The sequence below is a fragment of the Haliaeetus leucocephalus genome, unplaced genomic scaffold, assembly GCF_000737465.1.
Source record: "Haliaeetus leucocephalus isolate CR32 unplaced genomic scaffold, Haliaeetus_leucocephalus-4.0 Scaffold339, whole genome shotgun sequence".
NCBI lineage: Eukaryota > Metazoa > Chordata > Aves > Accipitriformes > Accipitridae > Haliaeetus > Haliaeetus leucocephalus.
This window is the reverse complement of record NW_010972775.1, coordinates 9,096,201-9,118,574: the sequence shown is the minus strand read 5'-3', so window position 1 is coordinate 9,118,574 and position 22,374 is coordinate 9,096,201. Positions and strand designations below refer to the sequence as shown.

Below are 22,374 nucleotides of genomic sequence, written 5' to 3'. Positions count from 1 at the left end.
GTTATTTCTGATAATTCAGTGGTCTGATAACAAAGAGGTCTTTTTAAATGGCTCAAAACATTATTAAATAAAAGCAGGAAAAAAACCCCACATGAATTTCAAAGTCATTTCCAAGCATACTTAAAGATAAGCTAATAGTGTTTCACAAAAGCAGTAAAAAATGTCTATAATAGAATGTTTCCACTGTGTTTAAACCACAGCCTAATTAGTGGACTTTGTTTTCATCTGAGATAAAGATCTGCAATTTGTCAGAACAGACCAACTGAAGACTAATTTAACTTACTTGTTACTGAGTTCTGAAACAAGCATATTCTAACTTGTTTCTTGTGATCCAGTAAAGGTGGTCATAGAGCTAGGCTGCATAAAATATTTTTATCTCCTAGTACTGAAAAGCAGATGACTTAATAAGGGTTTCCAGACTAGTTACAACATGAAGCTGTCTTCTGTGCCAGGTTCATCTAAGTTGTGGCTGTGAGAAACAGGTTTATACAGCTATCTCCCACCAGGAGAAATGTCTCTTCCTATTAGGTCCTTCAAGAAAAGTAGGGGGCAAGGGGCAGGGATGGGAGATGGGAAAAGATGGGAGAGTAAGCTTTTCCAAGGATAGTAGCTCAAAAATGAATAACAAGGGAATGCTGTAGCTTTCAGCATATTGGAAGAAAAAGAACACCACAGCCATACCAAAGCACACGTAGTTACCATTTATTCTGGCTCTACTTGGACATGCATGAATCAGAACACATCAGTAAGTCACCACATATCATTCATCCAGACTACTGAAGGGACTGGTTTTCCCCACAAGAAATTAAAATTAAGCTCTAAAGAGACAAAGCACTGGCTTTGCAATTGTACTTCTGTACTTCAAGACAGGTATGGGCTTAACATTTACACTGTTAAATGCAGAAGTTAGTAAGTGCAAAGTCTAACCTTTGAATTTCCATTCAAAGAGTAAAGACTGAAAGAACACTGTATTAAAATACCTCAAAGCAAGGTACTGTTATCAGAGTAATGGTCTTCCAGGAAGTTGTGGTACTTTCAAAAGTACTGTGTGGAATTGTTAGTATTTGCTCATCTCTAAAACTTACTCAAATGTTTCTATAGGATATTCTTTGAAACACCTGAAAGCATGGAAGAAGTCTGCAGCAAGTTTCCTGCTTTTATCCAACTTACTCCCAGCTCTGTATACAGGCTTGATTCACCAGCGAGGCTCTCTTGATGTTATGAGTCACATACAGCAACTCTGCAATAGCTCTTACCAGTCACAAGCTTTTGTCTTCATCATGATGCCATGCCACTCTACTCCATTTTACAGGTATTTAAATAGTTAACAGTGTACTATATTAAAATGCATACACTTAAGCAGAAATTAAGATTCCACCCCCACCCCACCCCCCAGCTTAATAAATTTAGATGGATAAACATATACAGGAAGAGTTTTGATTTTTCGTACAGAATGAATAGGGGAAATAAGCCAAATGCTTATACCACAGAATAAAATTCAGCATCTAAGCTTTATTCAGTTTTTGTAAAGTAACTTTGTATGAGGATATGCAGTAAGGCTTATGACTTCTGGAAGTAAGTCCTACTGCTTCATTATGGTAACTTTTGTAGCAAAACTAGAGACTAATTTTTACAGTCAAACTGCATTCATTTTACCTTCTGCTGCTAGAGAGTAAAGAAATGTAATTACAATGTACAATGACTGAGGTCAGTATTCCAAAAAGTTAGCAATAGATCCTGGCAAGTAAGCAAAACATTAAAGCAGATACAAACAGTGAAGCTGATATGGAAGAGTACCTTTTTAAGAAAATTATGTTATAAAGATGGTATTTTTATTAAGATAAATCTTTCTGTGAACTGCTAACGACATAGTCACAACAGTTTGGAGCTGAATCCACTTGTTCTACTTTTGCTTTCATATGAAGTACAGAAGGGAAGAAAATATGACTCTAGGGGAAAAAAACTAATTAATCAATTTCGGTTTTGACTGAGGTATCTTTTAAGTGATCAGTCATTTCAGTCATCAGTTTATCCTGAAGTGTTTGTTTTGGTTTTTTTCCCTAGTCATGTTCACTGTCCTCTAAAAATGAGATTCCTTCAATGTCCCCCAGACCTAACCGGAAATGAGAGCTACATTGATGAAGCAGATGTATTTTACTCTAATCCACTTGGCTGGCTTAATAAGGAGTTTTACAATGATACGTTATTACCCAGTCACTTGATCTTCTTCAGTGTGCTAGAACAGGTATGGTAACTACAAGATGAAACAAACTAGTTTTGAGGACAAGTTACAAAATAAATTAGGGGAGAGTTATAGTTTTTGAAAATTGTTTTTCCACAACTTTTTAAAACACAGCTTAAATTAGAATTGACCCCCCTAGTCCATGATGTACTATAGATACCATTCTAGTGATATGTACTTAACATTCATGTGTGCCCTCTCCTCTGTGCGAATTCTACATGCCATAAAGTAGTGTTTTATGGAATTCTCCTCAAGCCATATTAAAATAGATGTGCGGTCTGTTCCCAGAACCATACACTTAAAAGTAAGCAACAGTGACAAGCAAAAATCCCTGCAGTCAGAGTACCTTTTCCCCTGAATTCTCTTATGAAGTTCATGTACTCAATGGTGTCTGGTGAATATCCACTCTGGACAGGATCAAACAGGGTAGATGCCTCTTTTTCTAGCAGTCTTTCCTAAAATAAAGGATAAAGCTTCCAGGGAACAATTGAATTGATAGTTTTCAGAAGACTTTGGAACACTGTTCTGATGCTCCCAACTGCACTTTCTGACTGTGGAAACTAATGTATGTTCATTTACAGGAAATATCATCATTTCTAGCTTTAAGGGGCTATGAGAGAACAGCTACTGTCTTTCACACTCATGTACCTCAAGGACGAGTTGGAAGCCATATCTATGTCTACAGGAAAAAAACTGACATTAATCGTACCTGAAGATCAGTTTCTAGACTTAAGAGCTAAATGAGATCAGTTTTGCATAGTAGTACTATGCTTAGAAGATCTTGTACTGCAGAAAGGAGAGAGTAGTGAGTCTGAAACCGGGTAAGTCAAATGGGGAGGTCTGATTAGGCAGCCATTGTCTCTCTGGAAACACATAAACCTCTTCCTGAAGGCAACTTCAGTAGCAGTATGGCAGGGTGGGGGTGTTGACCTACCTTACAACACTAGAAAACATCAGGAAGACCAAAGTTACCATATGACTACTTAAACAATAAAAAATTAGACAAGACTGGACCATTTTTATAGAACTGTACAGCTATACCAAGTTTGTTTTATAAATAAAGACTTTTACCCACAATGTCTCTTTATTTTTCTTCTACAATATGCAGATATGCAAGACATTTCAAGTGCTTAAATCAGCAAGCTGATTAGAGTGCAGCACAGCAAATTCTTCACAATTCAACAAGCTCTTGAGCCCCCCCCCCCCAAAGACAAGAAGCAAGTGTAAGATTACAAAACACTAACAAATACATTACCATAATGTAGACCTATTTTTTGAAGGATGAGATGAAGTTAGTATATCAAACATTGGAGTTAATTATTGGTACATTGTGCATGACTCAAGCTTGAACTACACTAATGGAATGCAGTTAAGCATATTTTTCATATACATTGCATGCCTAGTTTCTGCAACAATACTGCTGGCACCCAAACTATCATCACTTCCAAAGAACAGTTAAAGCAACAGTACAGAATATGCAAATTAGAAAGCTTGACTTCTGCCTTTTAACAAAAAAATGTGTAAAAATCAAGTTATTTAGAGAAAAAACTTGCATCTTGCTGCTTTGTTGAAAAAAATTAGTTTCCAGAGGTGTGAATTCTAATCTTATTTTTACCATATATTACTCAATATTTTGGATCAAAGGGTAATTGCCCCAATTCTATTTCAAGATTTGCCATGTGTCTTCCATTAGTGCGACCATGTTTATGCCATTTACCTTCTCTTTTATTACGGTGGTGGTACTTCTGAGCTTGTTTTTCATGTCTGGAATTTTCAGTTTGTGTAAAAGAAGGCCTTTTAGGTCGACTGCAAGGAGTAAACAAAAGCTTATTACTACTCTTATGAAAGCATCTCTCTAAAAGCATTTTGAAACACAATTACATTGTCAAGAACAGCTTTTAACATGCTGAGGTTGACCAAAAACAAAATTAGCATTAAGTAGTCCTTTCTCTTGTAAGCAAAGGGGTTGGGGGTGGGTGTTCGTTTAAATCATGGTATACTTAAAAGAAAGCTCTGCAGCTGGTTGCCCAAAGTTCTTTTTAGAATAAAGCCAGGTAAACAGCTGTTTGATTATCCCTACTGTGATGCCTGAGTGAGGTTACCATCTATTTCTCAGTTATTCTATTACATTCTGCTCTATAAAAAGAATGAAAACTTTACAGACCCTTAGGAAAGCATGCTTTGTGTAAACATGGGCACTTCAGAGGTTTTAATGCACAGTAAGTACATTTATACAGAGAGAGAGGGCACTGACAAAACACTTGCAGTTTTTGATGCAAGCAGTCCCATTATACTACATGCTGTTATCATATGACTAGCATTTCTAGCCACCTGCTAAGCTAAGGCTATTTTCATCTTCAGATAATACTATCAGTAAATGAATTTGAAATCCTGTTTTTCTGCAGACTGAATTAAAGTGCTCAAAAATTAAGTATTTAAATTCATTAAAAATTAAAGTTCATTTTAATAATAAATTAGTAAGAAGTACTTGAACTATAAATAAAAACATAAAACTTATGTTGTGGTTGCCAAAACTACACATTAAAAAAGCTACTTGGTAGCTGATGATAGAAGTATCATCCTCATGGTTCAACTTTTAATAAGATAAAGTACTACCTCACATGATATTTAGTAACCCCAAAGTGGTTAAGTATTCAGACTTCCTGCTGCAATAAAACACGTGAAATAATACACAATACAAGTCCAAAAGAGAAACCTGACTGAAGAACTGCACCTTGATCTAAATACTAAATATGCTTTGCACTGAATACCAGCAGAGGGAAAAGTTGTTATGGCTACAAGGACAACTTCTTGTGTATTATAAATTCGTTAATACATCACATTTTTTTCTTACCTGATCAGGATAAACATTAGCATAAGAGACTATATAGCCAATTTTGTAATAGCAATGATATTAAAAGCCACATAAAATATATACGTTAAGTGTTCCAGAAAGAGCAAGTTCCACACAATATATTAAGGCTGCTTGCTTAATTTTCTTTCACCAAATTCTATGCAGTTGAAACAGTCCACCATATCTAGCTCCATTGGGCCAGCCAGGCAGCATACCACAACTGCTCTGTAGAAGCCCTGGAATACCAGTAGATACAGGAAAGTACTGTGGGACACAATTCATGCCAAGGACCTTTGTAAGCAAGTCTGAACAAAATGTATCAACATCAGGATCTGACCTAAAGCCTGCCATTTGAGTAGCTCTGCTCTGGGCATACAGACTCACTCAGTATTACACTAAACTACAAGAGAGTAGTGAAATTCCTGAAAAGCCAGCAGGGAATATACTTGCCAGAACAGGACTTTGAGACTGCTCAAATATATCCAAAACCCTCATTCAGGGAAGGATAACAAGGAAGTCCTAGTTAATGCTGCTTCTGAGATACTTATTCATTCCATCAGCTAGACAATCATAGCTGTTCAGTCTAAAGTAATCCTACTGGAAGTTACACAGTATTCTAAAGAACTCAGTAGAAATACTGGATTGTGCTATGTACAGTGGATCTGTAGTGCCTCCCAAACATCACACACACACAAAATTTATATATAAGGTACTACAGATCCACTTTATAGAACACAATCTAGTATTTCCATTGAGTCCTTCAGAAAGTCTTCTAGTGTGTGTATATAATATGGACATATGCATACCCACTAGAAGACCACCTATTAGAACAAGGACACTAGTTGTCTTACAAAGACTACTTCATTGTGTTAACAAGTTCAGGAAACACAGAAACAAACCTGGGTCCATACTGGGGTGAATTATCATAATGAAAGTAGTATCTGTAGATATATTTGTCCAAATCGTCAAAAACCTTTTCATTATTATTTTGGTATTCCTTCATATCTTCCAGGTAATCCTTGACATCATTAACAAAATCAGTGAACAGCATCTGGTCGTGTATAAATATGCCATTATGAAAAAACTTATTGATGAAATTTTCTAGTTCTCTCCAGTGATGAAAGTTATGTACAACTTGTTGCAAATACTTTTTCATTAGCCGATTAAATTCATCCACCCTGATAGGATCTGATACTCTGTTAAAGAGACTAATGAATTCTTGATGAGCACATTCAAAAATACCAGAGCAGCCCTTTAGGACAAACTGATGCCTTTTGTTACACAAAGGATCATTGAGAAATTTCTGTGAATCTGTATCTTTTTCAAATGTTGTAAACTGATGTTTTCTTCCATCTTTGAATTCTTTTGGCATGTTAGGTCCCTTGTAATGCCTGTGTTTCAGATTCTCATAAGAGTTATGTTCTCGGTAAAAAGTTCGAGCTTTCTTGTGTGCCTCATGTCTTTTATCACTTGATTTCCTCTCCTTTTCATCAAAGATGTTTTTTGTGGTATCTTTGAAGTGTCTGAATGTAGACTTTACAGAATCAGAGAATTTTTTCAGGTTTTCTTTCACTGCTTCTTTAGCCTGCTTAATCTTTTCTTTATGGTGTCTTACAAACTCTTTCGTGGAATTTTTCATTGCATCAAAAGTTTCTTTAACTGAACCAAAAAATGATTCCTTTGATTTCTTTTTCATCTTACTTTGCCCTTTAGCACCTTTCTTTTGTCCCTTTTCATTCATTTCTTGTTTTTCAGTTTGGACTTTTGCTTCAACATACAGCTTCTCCCATAAGTCAGAGCGTTGTTGCTCAAAGTTTAGCTTTTTTTCTAGTTCTACTAGTCTTCCTCGAAGAGTTTCTATTTCTTGATTTTCTCTTAATGTATCATCGTCATTAGCATTGTCAGGTGTTTGACGAGAACTTAACTGTTCCAGTTCTTTTTTTAGAGCTTCTGTAACATGACGTTCTTTGTCCAGTTCTCTCCTTAACATCTGTGCCTCTGCAAAGAGTGTTTCCTTTTGCCTAAGAAAGTTGTGGTTTCTTTGCTTTTCCTCTTCCAAATGTTCCCTTAGTTTCTGATTTTCCATTACAATAGACTCAGTGCTAGTACCTTTATCTTCTAAGTTTCTAATTTGTTGTCTTAGCTTCCTTAATTCTTCCTGAAGTGAAGCCAAAGCTTTTTCTTCCTTCTCCAGAGATTCTCTTAAGTGCTGATTTTCTGCAGCAAGACTTTTTTTTTGAGATTCAAAGGATTTCTTCTCCATCTCAGTAGAGGTCAAACATGTGGCAAGATCTCCCTTGAGTGACTAATACAAACAAAAAGAAAACAAGCCAAAATACAACAATCAGAATTGTTAAAATTTCAGCTAGAAAGATGAAAGACCAAGGTAGCCCAGGCACAGTTTACTTGTCATTTTGGATGCAGTGACACATGTTGCAGCAAGATGCAAAAATAGAGCTAGTTTGTTTATCTCGGATACACACACAAACATTTTCTTGGCAAAGACCATGTGAGAGGCTCCCCCTTCCAACCAGAGGTCATCACCCCTTGCTTGTATTGGTTTAACTAGCTGAAGGATAGTAAACTGGGTACATGAATTCTAACATCTTAAAAGGAAATGAAAATGTCTGGGTTTCCTGTCGATTTATGTTCCACAAACTGGGTTTACAGATTACAAAACCAAATACATTAGCAGAAGCAGGGGCAGTCAACAGTTGGGACAGAAATTCAGGAACTGATTTTGAACCAAATTTGTTGCTGAAACCATGTGTTCATGTAACTATATCCTAACACAAAAGGATCTCCCCAGTCTCTTGGCATCCTTGACAAACTCTAGAACCTAAAGGTGTTGAATTATGTATAAATGCTGTTATTGGTAACAAAAAAAAAAACAACTTACACACACAAAAAGCACTCCCTAATCTTCTCTCTGAATGATCTAACAGTAAAAAACTAGAAATACAGGTTAAGTATTTAAAAAATTAATAACCACTTACAATTTAGAAAGCAAATGCACAAAACCTTTAGGTTCAACCTATAATAGGTTTTTACCAGCATGTTCTACTTCAGCTGTCTTCATTACTTGTGTTCAGCTCTGGGGCCCCCATAAGAAAGATATGGACCTGTTGGAGCAAGTCCAGAGAAGGGCCATGAAGATGATCAGAGGGCTGGAGCACCTCTCCTATGAGGATAGGCTGAGAGAGTTGGGGCTGGTCAGTCTGGAAAAGAAAAGGCTCCAGGGAGACCTTGTAGCAGCCTTCCAGTACTTAAAGGGGGCCTACAGGAAAGATGGGGAGGGACTCTTTAACTGGGAGTGTAGTGATAGGACAAGGGCTAACGGTTTTACATGGGAAGAGGGTAGATTTAGATTAGATATTAGGAAAAAAATTCTTTACTGTGAGGGCAGTGAGACACTGGAACAGGTTGCCCAGAGAGGCTGTGGATGCCCCATCCCTGGAAGCGTTCAAGGCCAGGCTGGATGGGGCTTTGAGCAACCTGGTCTAGTGGAAGGTGTCCCTGCCCATGGCAGGGGGGTTGGAACTAGATTATCTTTAAGGTCCCTTCTAACCCAAACCATTCTACGATTAATGACAACCTGGCATTATGTCATAAGGAAAGAGACAGTCTGTGTCCAGATAACTCCTAGACAACATACCTAAAAACAAGTATGTTTAAATACATTCCAATAACAAATTTCATCAAAATACAAAATCTTTGTCAAGAATTCAGGGGAAAGAAAAATGATGTTCTCGAAGAACTTACTAAAGAAAAAAAATGTGATGGATTTGTGTGATAAATTAATTTCACTTTGTGTAAACTACACATATAACGACAGAATAACCCAATGACTTCCAGCTAAACTCATACCTACCCCCACTTTATGATGCAATTTATCTCCTTGCTCTTGTTGGCACTGGTAAAGGTCATCTTTCATATCTTTTAATTCACGTGTCTTTGTCACCAGCTGCTGACGTTTCTGGATCTGTATTGTACCTACAAAGATTAAAAAAACCAAAACTTTGTTTTGATAGTCTGACTTACATTAAATAGTTAGAAGAACAGACAAACCTAAGCATCATCTTAATTTTCTCTGCAAATTCAACAGCATTCTTATCTTGCAATTTCTGCCCAGTACTTACTAGTAACTGTTTAGCTGTAACAAAATAAAGATTGTAACACCAGAGTGGTACATACTGATTCTGTTTCTTCCAACAATAAAAAATTTCTCAAATGGACCCAACAATTTGCTATTACACTGTCTTTTATTTGATAACAAATGAAGGAATTTTGGAACACTACATAGAAGTAAGTTAGATACAAAACAACAAAAGTTATGCAGGAAAGGATATATGTGACTTCTTTGTCATTTTTTTTTAGTAACATGCAAGCCAACCAGGATAAAAGGGAGACCATTAGTCCATACATTATCCATTTCGGAACTACAGCTTTTACTGCTAAATAGTTACATCAATAAGAGGATATTAGCACAGTATTTAAACTGTCATGCAGAAACACAGTTATTACACACTGCTCACAAGCAGCAAGTATTTGCAGGCCCTATCTTATCATTCTTATCCATGAGTGAAGGCTAAAGAGTAAGCAAATATCCTATCTTTCAATTGTCAGATAAAGGCTGAGACATGATTTTTCTGAAAAAATATCTTCGTTGTACTAGCCACCAATTTTTTCCATCAAATAAAACCTCTTCACTGGTACCTCCCTATCTATACACATGTTCTGTAAATCCTAACACTGATGCAGGTTTTATTTCTTTGCTTTTAAGAGTCTCTTTAATTGACTCTACAGCAGATGGCAATAGCATGTTTTAGGCATTTTTTTCAAAACCAATGCAGCATATGCAGAGTTCTATTTCTGTATTTAAAGGCAGGGGGATGTATTATTAAACAGACGAAATTCTATAAATGCTATTACACTGAGGAATTTTTTGCACTCTCTTAATTTCTATTTAATGTATTGTCAAGTATGAACTTAAAAACAGTGCTCTATTAAACCAAGTTGAACCTCAGTAGTTCAATTCAGCCAAGGGAAAGCAATGTTTTTACGCAATGATTTTAGATTTGCAGAGTCCTAGTAAACATTTATTGGAAGCACAGATCCTTGCATAAGTGAATTTAAGTATACTGACAGTAAATTTGTTTTTCATATTTATGTTTTATAGATACTTTTGAAGAAGTCCATTGATCCTAAGAATCTAAAGACTGCATCTGAAATCATCATTTAGTGTAAATGGTTCGTGTCAAGAGGAACCTGAATTACAGAAACACTTAAAATGCTGTTTCTGTGCTTATCGAATCATAATTTAGATACAGTAAGCAAAAATGACATTTAGCAACACAGATAGGGCATCAAAGACACTGAAAATGCACGTAACGAGGTACCACTCCTCAGTAATTGGTTTACATTTCCAGCTGGTACTCTAAGTCTCCTTATGCTTCAGAATCTTTAAGAAATCTATCCAAATCCCTAGCATTACAGTAATATTCCCTTCTGCAGATTCTGGTTAAAGAAAAAAATTAAGTATCTGAATGTCCATAAAGAGACATTCTTCTGTCAAGGGCTTCCTAACTTTAGCTTTTCCAGTTAACTCTTTTCCTGGAAAGCTTGCCCTCCTCCTTCACATCTCCTTCCTAGAGCATCATAAAGCCAGTAACTAAGTTTAATGCTGATTAGGATACAGTTATTGATTAAAACTTAATCATAGTCGCTTTCTACATCTTTAGAAGTCTTAAAGGGGTCCTGGAGCTCTAGCTAAAGAGAAAACACTTCCCTCCTGATACTAATCCAAAAAAAAAAAAAAAAAAAAAAAAAAAGAAAAAAAAATAAAAGAAAAGTAATTTCAGAAAAAGTAACCCTTTCCAATCCTCTTACACAACAATTAGCAATTAGCCTAGCATTAAAAAACTGCTGTGGAAAACATTCATTCCAAGCTGAATTACAAAAATGCAAAGTAGTCCTCTAGGCAGATGGATTTCTCTTTGCAAGTTGGTGTTTAAAAAAAAAACAAACAAACAACAGGAAGATGGAAAGCAGTTTGACTTCCTTTCTAGTTATCACATAACCATGAAGAACTTTCACTTGAAGAAACAAAAACTAAAGCCACATAGACTTGCCTTCTTTCTGCCGAGAGTGCTGTCATCGCTGCCATCAGTGATGAGCATTTTTATTTAGAAGTACAGACTCAATGAATGAACAAGTCAAAGTGAATCCCTTAATAAAGATAGGACCCTGACTACATTTCCAAAATGTATTTCTCATCCATAGATCACAAAGTTCTTTAAAAGAATAGTATTTATCATTAACCCAAATTTAAACATTGTAAAATGACTAACAGAACTGAAATCTCAAGTTACCACCACAAAGCACTATCAAAGTCTGGTCTAGTCATTGTGCTCCTCTGGTTCTAGTATGCCAATATACATCAATCAGTTTTTACACCAGCTACTACTACCTGCAGCTGCTAAATAAAAAGTATTTTATGTAACTGGATTAGTCATTTCTATAATACCGCATACACTAGCAATTCTTAAGATTTCTTTTTTTTTTTTTAAATGTAAGTATGCATACATATATGGATGTGTGTGTACACATACACACACACAATTTTAAAAGTAAATCTGAATGCAAGCATAGCATCCACAATACATCACTCATGACTCTTACCTTCAGGTTTACCTAAGAACAAAAAAAAAGTATTCAGGGTCAAGTGAAAATTAGTATAAATCTCAAAATAAATGTCAAATTTAAACCCCTAACAATTAGTCAAAATCAAATTCAATTAGAATCATATTCCCAGTGTCAAATTGAATCACAAGTCTTCTTATGAAGGCATATTTTCATAAAAAACTAAAACCACTCAGGAAAAATTACTATTAAAAACAAATGCCCTCTATCATTTTTATCATAACACATGTATCTTAGAAGGTCAGGACTGCACTACATAGATTTAGATCTGGAATCAGTTCTACTGTTTTGTTAAATGCAGTAACAAACTGTGTAATGCTTAACTTTAGGCAACACACCGAACACAGGAAAATCGCTGCTATCCTGGATTCCCTAAGCCCCTCTGGAATTGCAAGGACAACTACAGCATATTTTTCTCTACCAAAGAGAGAAAAACATTGATACTATGAACTCCTGTATGCCTTGCTCCTACATTTACCAGATGAGCACATATGGAACAAAAGCTTGAAATAACTCTCTGAATGCTGTTAGAAATGGTAAGCACTACCACAAATTTATTTCAAAAGAAAAGATGTGAAAAAAGAAGGGTACACACTGCATTATTAGAACAACAAGAAATTCTATCTGGAAGGGCAACCAAAAATTAATTTATTTTTATTTACTTTAATTTTAAAGTAGTGTATATTAAATTGCACCACTGAAGGGCCTCCCTATATTATCCATACATTAGCAGTTGTTTTTTCTCATTTTTAGGTTTAGATTGCTAGCAGAGAACAAGAAAAAAAAACCAGTCTCACATAAAATGGTATTTGTTATGTAAGATGTTGATTCTATGTATTTTGTTTTCTATAAACTCACCATAGAAGTGTCCAAAGCCCATGCTGATTGCAATCACCAAAGCTAGTACAATGCATCTGTTAAGGCCACTACTGAACTGGCGTTTGTGCTGCTCTTCTCTGGGAGGTTCAGACTCCGGTTCAGCAGGTGACCCACCCTCAGTCTCAGAGCTGGAGATCAGTCTCTTCTTAGCCCGACGTTTTCGTACTGCGGGACTGGACTGATTGCTAGTTTCATCACTACTTGATTCATCATTGCTAGCCTGAGATGAAAAAACTGAAACCCAACACAGAACAGTCTTTAAAATGCATTAATTGTTGTTTTGAAAATCAGTTTGAGTACCAAAATCCATCATATAAATGCCAAATATATTTTGCATAAATCTTGGAGAACATTAATAAAACAAAATAAAAATTCTCAGTGTGATAGTTTATGCTGGATATTATGCAAGGAATGCTTAATCTCCAAAGTTAAAAAAAAAAATCATTTTTTAAAAGGAAAAGATAGAGATCAAGAAATCACCAGCAAAAAAACTGTACAGCACTTCCCCACACCTTATCATTCACTCATTAGAAAGTGTTTTGTTCAGACAATCCTGCCTCTTAAAGCATCTACATGTACTGCCTCTGTAAATTCTTGTGAAGTAGAAAGGTTAAGAATTCAGTTTTCCTTCTCTTAACAGACATTGAGACTGAACTAATTAATAAAAGAGCAACATAAAGGCTTGCTAAAAGAAAGCTTCCTAAGACAGACATGGTTTTACTATATTCTCTCAAAAAACTTCATTCTGTGATCTACAAGCAGCTGCAGAAAAATTCCATTAAAGGTCCATTAATGTATTTGTTATAAATATTCAAAGCTTTGCATTGCAAATTTATTTAAATATGTAATTTTGTTTACTTTTAACATCTACCATATACTATCTATTAACATCTTTACCCACCTTTCAAAAAAGCCATTTTCAACCACTACTGCACAGGAAAAGAACCACTTGGGTGCTTTTGTGTTTGTCCCTCCCTAGCACTCTGAATCCAAAACGCTTCTATACCTGACTGATGTTTTGGAAGATTGAATCAGCCGAGATTTGAGATAAGAACAAATTCTAACCATAAAAAATATCTTTAATAGCATTTTTGTAAAATAGTATTTATGATACCATTTGTATGTTCATGTTCCTATGGCCCAGAAGCCATATATTCTAACTGGGAAAATAACAACAAAGCTGTAATTGCTTGTTGCTATTAGTGGCACAAATGCTTGCTGCATGTACTGTAAATAAATTTATATAACCCAGTATATAAGTAATGATTATTTAATCTCCCTCCTTTGAAAGCATCATTTTCAAGTGTAAGGCAAATATCAAGGGGAAGCAGCAGCAGGGTGAAAAAGAAGCTTTCAAATACCTATGTTCATGTACCTAATTCACATGCCTCAAATAGAGTCAATGTGATCAGTGAAGCCTCCAGCACATGACAAAGTGCTCCTGCTCAGACACTAAATTTGATGCCTGCAATTACACAATGCTAATGCCCCTTCTAGAAATATAGTTGTTTATTCTTATATCAGAGATCACCACTCAAATGTAAACATATAAATACAGAGTTACTGTCCTTGAACATTTCACAACTGAAAATCATTTGTTTGGGCAAAGCCACGCACACATCACTGAATAGACAAGAATACCAAGCAGTGCTAGCCGTTAGCTATAAAAAGCATTACCAATTAAGATTCTTCACTTAAAATAAATTCCAACTTAATAGAAGTGATTGCATCAACCCCAGAAAAGATTACCAATTAGTATCTGGAATACATGTCTAATTTCTGACTCTGTGGACAAGCAACATGTCAGATAATGAAAGATAACTTCCCCTCTTACTAAAAAAATCCATTTTAGTCCATTAGTCAAACCAGACTGACCAAGCAGACATTGCAATAAAGACAAATCACTTAAACAGCTACTTGACATGCAGCTTCTTAATGAATTTATATAGCTTGGCAGAAAAGGACACTATTTTAGAATCAGTCATTTAAGCAGATGCATACTTCCCCAATCCTGGACAATAAAGACAAGCATTCAGAAATTAGTCAGGAGAGAGGTATTTTTAGTAGAATGCAGACATCAGATATTGTAAAGGATGATACAGGACATACTTCATAGGACGGGTGTTGTTATTGCTTATTTGGGTTTTTTAGGGTTTTTTCAACAACCGAAGAAGCTTACACATGGAATACAAAAGTGGTTAAGGAACAAGCTACTTCTAGCCAAATGGGAGATTCTTTGATATACACTGGACGACAAAGAATAGGAAAGGGAAAAAAAATAGACAATTGGAAAGCAAAGAGAGAAAGCTGTAAGACACTTAGAGCCATTCATAAGCACTTACTGGCAAGTTGTCAACAGCATTCATTACACTTTCAGGCAAGAATGACACTGCCTTACAGCTGCTGTAAGAATTCAGTACAAAGCTCTACTCTGATATTCACAGGATGAAAAGGAGTATAAAATGAAACAAAGTGTGACCACAATAGCAGTCCAAAATTCTAGCTTCTGCTATGATTTTGAAGTGTCAGATCTACACTAGAAACCACATGAAGTAACAATGTCAGTTAAGAACATGATTTTCTTTGACGTTTCTGCACAGACACAACTCAAGCCTAGATGCAGTTTGTTTCAGTATATGAGTGCTTCTGCTAGTTAACTTAATTCATGAAGCAATATTAAAACATTTCTGTTTGCATGGTGAAGACAGCCTAAACAGGAATTGGTTTGCAAGTAGAAGTGGCAGAAAATCCTTGTAGAATGTTTTAGTGCCTACATTAGGAAAATCTGAAGCTCATCCTTTTCCAATACAACAGAAAACTCAACAAGAAGCGGGCAGATGGCAAAGATTTCCATTGCCAAAAAGTGGCATGAAAATTTTGACTGCTAAAACTTTGGCATTTAAAATAAATGCAAAAGTACTCCAGACATTTTCTATGATACTTGGTCAATCAGATGCACAGCACTAAAGACCATGCTGAAATCAGCTTAAGTTAGAAGGAAGAAATTCTTTTTGCCAGTCATACATAGATTTGGAACCCATTCATTTAAACTGTCAAAGCAGACATATTAAAATGTATTACAAAGCTTACTGATGCCCATTCCAAATTTACATGTAAGTTTAACGTTTTTCAAAAAAGCAAATAAAACACTGACAGCTTAGCCAAATTCTTCATTGAGGACTGGCTTTCATCATCTGTTTGGAATATCACTACTACAAGATGAAGTCAGATTGCTACTGATAATTTTAAGAACACTCCATGCAAGCCATAAGCAATCAGCTTTACACAAGCTGATCAAATTTAATCACACCACCTTGGAAAGGAAGACTGCGAGACACATGCTCTTTCACCTCATTTCCCCATCCCCTTACACAATCAGGAATCTTCCTCAGCTTCTCCAGCCAACTGACTTTTGTGTACAAAAACATAGGGAGGAAAAAAAAAAAAGCATTTTTAGAACTCAGCCCTAAAAGAAAAAAAGAAAGTCAACTAAATTTAAATTAAAAATTAAGTCAAGTCATCCAGAAGACTTAAAGAAGGCAACAGCTTTGTTACGAATCATCACTGGTCATTAGATGCTAAGCTGTCATTTTCTGATTCCAATGGATACTATACAGATACATGAACGTTTAACGATGTTTTATTCTACTTCTAAGATAAAACAGTATTTAAAAAAAAATCCTGCTCTTTTAATAAACTTACTTTGAAACGTCAAAATCAGTCATACAAGAGTGTTATAAAGAATAAAGAGAACAGAAAAGATTACAAATAAGCAGCCAAATAGAATTAAAAAGGAAGACTAGAGAACTAGAGAAGAGTAACAGAACAGTAAGTTTTTTTGATTGGGTTTGTTGGGTTGTGGTTGGTTGTTTTTGATTGGCCAAATATTCATATCCTTCCTCCTGAATATCATGCATTGTATATTTCTGCCAAGTCCTGGGAGTATCTTAAAAAAATACATATATTCTATGTAGCTATGAAGGTAAGCTGCTACTAGTCATCATGACCCCAAAATCAATTCTCTCCCAGTTGCTAGTCGTTTATGCCAACTCTATAAAAGTCAAAAAAATTGCCAAGAGAAACTCTATAATTATTCTATGAACTAAAAGATATTTTAATTCTCCAAAATATTCTAGAAATATACTTTCTATTTAAAATAGTGAACACTTAATGGGAGAGAACACTTTCAAACAAGAAGACTGCAGATTTGGACAAAGTTTTAGAGTTAGGGCAACTAGAGTTGTCCTAGAGACTGCAAATACTTGAACAAGACCTTTTTTTTTTTCCCTCTCCACACAAAGAAGGTTCCCTAAGCAAATGTTTCTTATTTTTTTTCCTGGTGACATTTTTGCACACAGTTGCTTAGTAATTGATTTCTCTTACCAGTCTCTAGATGGGAAAATGCATATTGACTGCTAGAGGAGGAACCCATATTAAAATCCTCTGAACTTTGAGCTTCTTCACCATCAGGTGGAGCTTCCTCCTGACTTTGAGTTTCTTCTGGTTTTGGAGCTTCAATTGTAACAATGTCAGAATCATCGCTAATAGTTCCAATACAGGACCCATCATCAGGGATTTTTTCTTTCTCTCCCTAGGGAAATGGACAATGTAAAAAAATATTCAGATACATAAAATATAAAGTAATTTAAAAAAACAGCAAGAATTCTTAATGCTTTAAAAAAAAGAAAAATCAGTATCTTTATTTTAATGCCTTCAAAACATTGCTTGGTATTGTCTGATGTGGCTTACAGAAGCTTCTGAATAACATAATATAATTTACCTCTGGAACTGCCTGAGTTTCCCCAAAAGCAGAGAGAGTATTATCTACCAGTGGTATCTCTCCATCATTGTCGCACTGAGCTATATAAATAAAAAGAGGAAAAAACCAAACATGGGATTAAAACCAGTAACCACAAATTATGCCCACTCCCATATAATATTAAAATATGTATAATTGTGACATTTCTATTGTGTACTCATATCAGGGAAGGTTTTCTAAAAATAAACTAAATCTCATTTTTAATATTCCTCTAACAAATATCAGAATCCCATTTGTCATTATGCAATACAATGTTTTGGAGACTACTTAAATTCAAATCCTCACATTGATCATAATGCAAGTAACCTATAAATGAAAAGCACAATTAGATAAAAACCAACACTATATTTTAAGTTTATACAGTACGTTTGTATGCTAGGATAATTAAAATATTTTCCAGGTAGTCATTGGAGTTTGATTGCCTTGTCCTGTTTCAACAAGGAGATGTTATGAATTTGGAAACATGGCCAAGCTCAGATTTAGTCAACTGCACACTGAACCTGTCACATCTGTGTTCTCATACCAATATTAATACATTGAGCATTAAATTTAGTAATTAAAATGAGTGAATTTTCATTATATTAATATGCACCAGACTTCACTTCCAACTCAAGAAATGCTAACACAGTGCCACAATGTTATTTTTTAGGTGTAATAGCATTGATGGTTCCTTCCAAATTACTCTTATTTGATCAATGACATTATTAAGGAATATTTGTTTTATCAATAGTACTTCTATGAACTATCTTCCAGCAACACCAGTGCATACTATTCTGTAATGCATCAAAAGTACTGACAAAATGAAAGACATTCTACTCATTTCATCTAGTTCAATAAAAAATGCTTTTATAAAGTTGATGACTGATTATTTTCCATAACGCTGATGAAGCAAGTACTTTGACAGAGGCCTACAAAGTATACAAACTCTATTAAAAATACTAATTTTGTGCCAACGCTACAACAGATACTTACCTATTTTATTGAACTGCTCCTCTTTTAATATCTTACCTTGCAAATCAATTGGTTGCTCCTCTTCTTGCAAAGAAACATATTCTTCTGAAACAAATTCATGGTTATCATTTGTGCTTCCATTTTCTGAAGTCACTGTCTCTATGTCAGAACCCTGGAGTTGAAGAGTTTTAAGAAAACATTACTGTTACTGGGATTTCCATCAGTAAAGCAGAAGGAAAAAGTTACAAAGAAAACAGAACAATTATAATAAAAATGGAAGAGAAGAATAACCTTTAAAACTGAAGAAGCTTTTAAGCAAAGAAAAGCAAGAGAAATACCAAGTAATTAACTAGAAGGAAACAACTGTTAGTAATACTTCTGACCATGACTGAAAAAGGCAGAGGACAAGTCTAGGAGTGGGAAAAAAAAAAAGGGGGGGGGCAATTTAGGCATCAATTAACAGCTATGCTAAGTATTTTAAATAACTATGTTCTATTAGCTTTATTAGACCTATTTATTAAATAGACTTTAAAGAAACAGAGGAGGTTGTCAAATAAGTTTTGAATATGGAATCTGATTATTGCACATATCTCCATGTATTGTATGTAAATACACACACCCTCCCCAAAACAAAGCTTCAAGTGTACCACCATGAACTCTAGTAAGTACTACTACCAGGAAAAAATATGTATAACACTACTCCATCTCAAATTTGAATGGCTGTCTTAATAGTACATCTCTGACACCAGGAAAACAAGTATTTATATAATCTCTAAATTGGATTTCTGTCTCTAATCCACAAAGGAGTCTTAGTTATTAGTCAGCTGCTAGTCAGCAACAACCTCAGAACAAAACAGGAACTGAAGATAAACAACGCTCAGAGACTGCAGGGCACTAAGGGCAAGCAATACAGTTGACAACTCTAAATATTTAATCTTCATATTGTAATTTTTATTTAAAAGAACTGATGGAACACAAGTAAGGTTATTAGAAAACTATAAACATGCAAAACATAACTGAAAAATACTAAGTCACTCTGATCCATAAATAACTTGAGCTGTTTTTGTAAACAGAGATAGTTATTTTTGCAATAGCAGGTGTGAAATTACAGTAGTAGTAATACTTCCAGATCAGTTTTCCTAGATGCCTCATTTCAGGACTCAAGCAAACATGTATGCTTTTGTTTTTAAGAAGAGATTGTACCTCAGGAAGATTACATACCTCAAAAAGAGTTGCATAAGATACATTCTACAATCACATTACAAAGTTCTGTTCCTTTTTAAAAGGCTTCAAAAATTAACTGCTTTAGTAATTTGACAAATACTTTGTATTTTTTCTTTTGACTACTTAAAGTATCACAATTTTAATCTCAAATGTTTTGTAGAAATTCACCACTGAATTATAATTAATTTATTAAAATCTGAGTGAAATCTCAGGAAAGAAAATACAAAATTATTTGGGGGTTTTGGCTTGGATGGGTTTTATAGACAGGTATATAGATTTATTATGTGACAATTTTTCTCTGGTGTAATAGAACCACTACTTTCATTTCTTAAGTTGTGAAGAAGAAAGAGAGTAACAAAAACTTAGTTTGCCCAGGCTCCACAACAAGGCAAACATCAGGAATATAGCTTAAAACAGATTAAAGTTTTAGCTAAAATACCAAGAAACTGGGCTAGCTGAGTACAAGGTAAGCCATCCTTTTTTAAACATGTGCAGTCTGGTCTGATTGTCTGAACTCTCCAATTCACTTCCTTAGTTGCTAGACCTACATGACCCTTCCATTTCATCAACAGCATAGAGGTTGAGAAAGGATATTGTCTCCTCACTACACTCCTTTTCCTATACTCCTACACAAAATTAGCAAATCCTTTCTTAAGAGTAGTCCAATGATACACAGCATCACTTCTCTGTTCAGATATTAAATTCAGCATACACAGCTGTCAGTTGTCTGCAATCACAATCTAAGCCAATTGCTATTTCTTGCCCCTCTTAACTCAGTGCCATTGTAAATGGCAAAGCAAATCCAGAAACTGATTCTGTTATGTCATCATCAATACAGGTCACAATAATATGTGAGAAAGGAATACTATAGGTATTCCAAATTTGCCTAATCCTTAGCTCTACCCTCTTCCTAATACCCACATCACTTCCCCGAAGTATACAGTAGTCCACATGTCACCCCCTCCCTGGATAACAAGTGTGTGAAGGGTATCTAGCCATCCCATTCATTCTACTTTATTAATCAGGGAAGAATAACTGGGAACAGAAAATCGCCTCACCACAGAAATCTGTTCTGCTTTGGCTAGACAAATCCCTGCCTTCCTATAATCTTGTATTATGTTAATTTATTTAGACTACATAATTCATTTTCAGTTACAGTGGAAAATAACCATCTCAAGTATTAAAATAAAGTCTGCAATTCACAGCTGAGTAACCCAACTGTTGTAGCCACCTCCTAAAATCCTTTAACTTTCATGCGAAGTCTGTAAAGTCCGGCAGCCTGTGCATTCCTGTATCCCACTTGGTTTTGAGGACTGGAGTGAGTTTTCTGTTTCTCTTTTGGTGACGGGATTCCCAACTTGTCATCCAACCCAAAACAAGGGAAGGAAAGAAGTTTTAACCATCTCTTAAATACCACCTTGCTGCCAACAGAAATGAAACCATGGCCCAACATTTATAAGGCACAAACCACATCTCTTGCGCTTCTGAAACTGAACTGAGCTTTCAAAACTTGAGTATAATGACAGACTTGTAACGGCTTGCCTTTCGAATTACCCAGATTTTCATTATAATCTGCAAATAGGGGAACGTGCAGTGAAGGAGAAACAGCTGATCACTACCCATTATCTCTTCCTATTATTTCCTATTTTCCTCCTATGAATTTTCCTCCTCAAGTACTGTTCCCTGAAAACGTTTTGGAGCAGGCAACAAGAAGATAAAGCCAGCCAACAGGTAACTGTCATTCCAGGAAAATAGTTAACCCATTTGCTCTGAGGATTCTGGCTCAATAACCTCCTCAGTTTACAAGTCAATGCTAGATACTTAAAACAAAACAAAACAACCCCACCACCCCCACTACTACACCCACACATCAGCTAAGATCTGAAGAGATACAAAAATCCTCAGGACTAAAGGAGAAAAGTGTATTGGAGGTCCATACCAAGAGGTGGGGCCTCTCAAGTTTCTGAGCAACTTAGGCCTGCCTTGTTCACTGCCAGGGGAAAGTAAGACAAAACATTAGTCTTATCTAACTTTAAAGTGTCTACACCTGAGCAAATTGTTGAAGGCACCTTTACAATCCATACAGTCAGTGGAGTCGACAGCAAGTCATTTGATCAAATATAAATGCTGACCTTAGCGTAAGAATTACCGCTCTCTAGACTCCATTGATTGTATTGATTTAATTTCTACAATACAAACTTAGAAACCATCATATTCAGACGCCTACCCTGTAGACATCTAGGCAACAATGAACCCACACCAACAGACCTTTAATTGCTTCACATTTTTTCTTTTGTCTCAAGCTTTATTCTACTAGGAATTAAAAATTACTTTTGTTTTAATAAAGCCATTGTCAGTTTATACAACTGGCCAAATATCAGAAAATAGGCAACACAGACACACAAATTAAACCAGGGCTACACAGACATAATAGTGACTTTACAAATAGCTGTATCTGAAGACTCAATCGAAGAATGAGGGAATTCTAGCATTTCATCCCTAATAAAAGTAATAAATGAAGCTACAGCAGAGATCAAAAGATGGACAGAAACATAACTGAAGCCATACAAATTTGATAGAGCTGCACACATCAATTGAGTAGGTCTTAAAACACAACAAGTATTTTAAACCAAGAACAGTTTTTTGCCTTGCACACAGTCTGTTAGTTCTTTCCACCTGCTGCCACACAATCTACCATCACAA

At 35.4% G+C, this 22,374-nt stretch overlaps 2 protein-coding genes across 7 annotated transcripts in view; one reads left to right on the top strand and one right to left on the bottom strand.

Annotated features, from left to right (window-relative positions):
• PIGB (phosphatidylinositol glycan anchor biosynthesis, class B) overlaps window positions 1–3,441 on the top strand; it is a 13,026-nt gene extending 9,585 nt beyond the window's left edge. The window contains exons 12-14 of the mRNA XM_010572278.1: window positions 1,102–1,312; window positions 2,065–2,245; window positions 2,824–3,441. Coding sequence (XP_010570580.1) covers window positions 1,102–1,312; window positions 2,065–2,245; window positions 2,824–2,955 — 524 coding nt within the window. The 3' untranslated portion in view covers window positions 2,956–3,441. The remainder of the gene's footprint in view (window positions 1–1,101; window positions 1,313–2,064; window positions 2,246–2,823) is intronic.
• Window positions 3,267–22,374, bottom strand: part of CCPG1 (cell cycle progression 1) — a 26,335-nt gene continuing 7,227 nt past the window's right edge. For 3 of the 6 annotated variants that reach the window (XM_010571799.1, XM_010571798.1, XM_010571796.1), the window contains exons 3-11: window positions 18,505–18,619; window positions 17,458–17,537; window positions 17,061–17,268; window positions 15,991–16,086; window positions 12,657–12,911; window positions 11,778–11,789; window positions 8,968–9,089; window positions 5,996–7,401; window positions 3,267–4,048 (exon numbers count right to left, since the gene is read on the bottom strand). In XM_010571799.1, the coding sequence (XP_010570101.1) occupies window positions 3,868–4,048; window positions 5,996–7,401; window positions 8,968–9,089; window positions 11,778–11,789; window positions 12,657–12,911; window positions 15,991–16,086; window positions 17,061–17,268; window positions 17,458–17,537; window positions 18,505–18,619 (2,475 nt within the window). In that variant the 3' untranslated portion in view covers window positions 3,267–3,867. The remainder of the gene's footprint in view (window positions 4,049–5,995; window positions 7,402–8,967; window positions 9,090–11,777; window positions 11,790–12,656; window positions 12,912–15,990; window positions 16,087–17,060; window positions 17,269–17,457; window positions 17,538–18,504; window positions 18,620–22,374) is intronic. The other 3 variants (XM_010571797.1, XM_010571800.1, XM_010571802.1) reach the window with 3 other exon arrangements.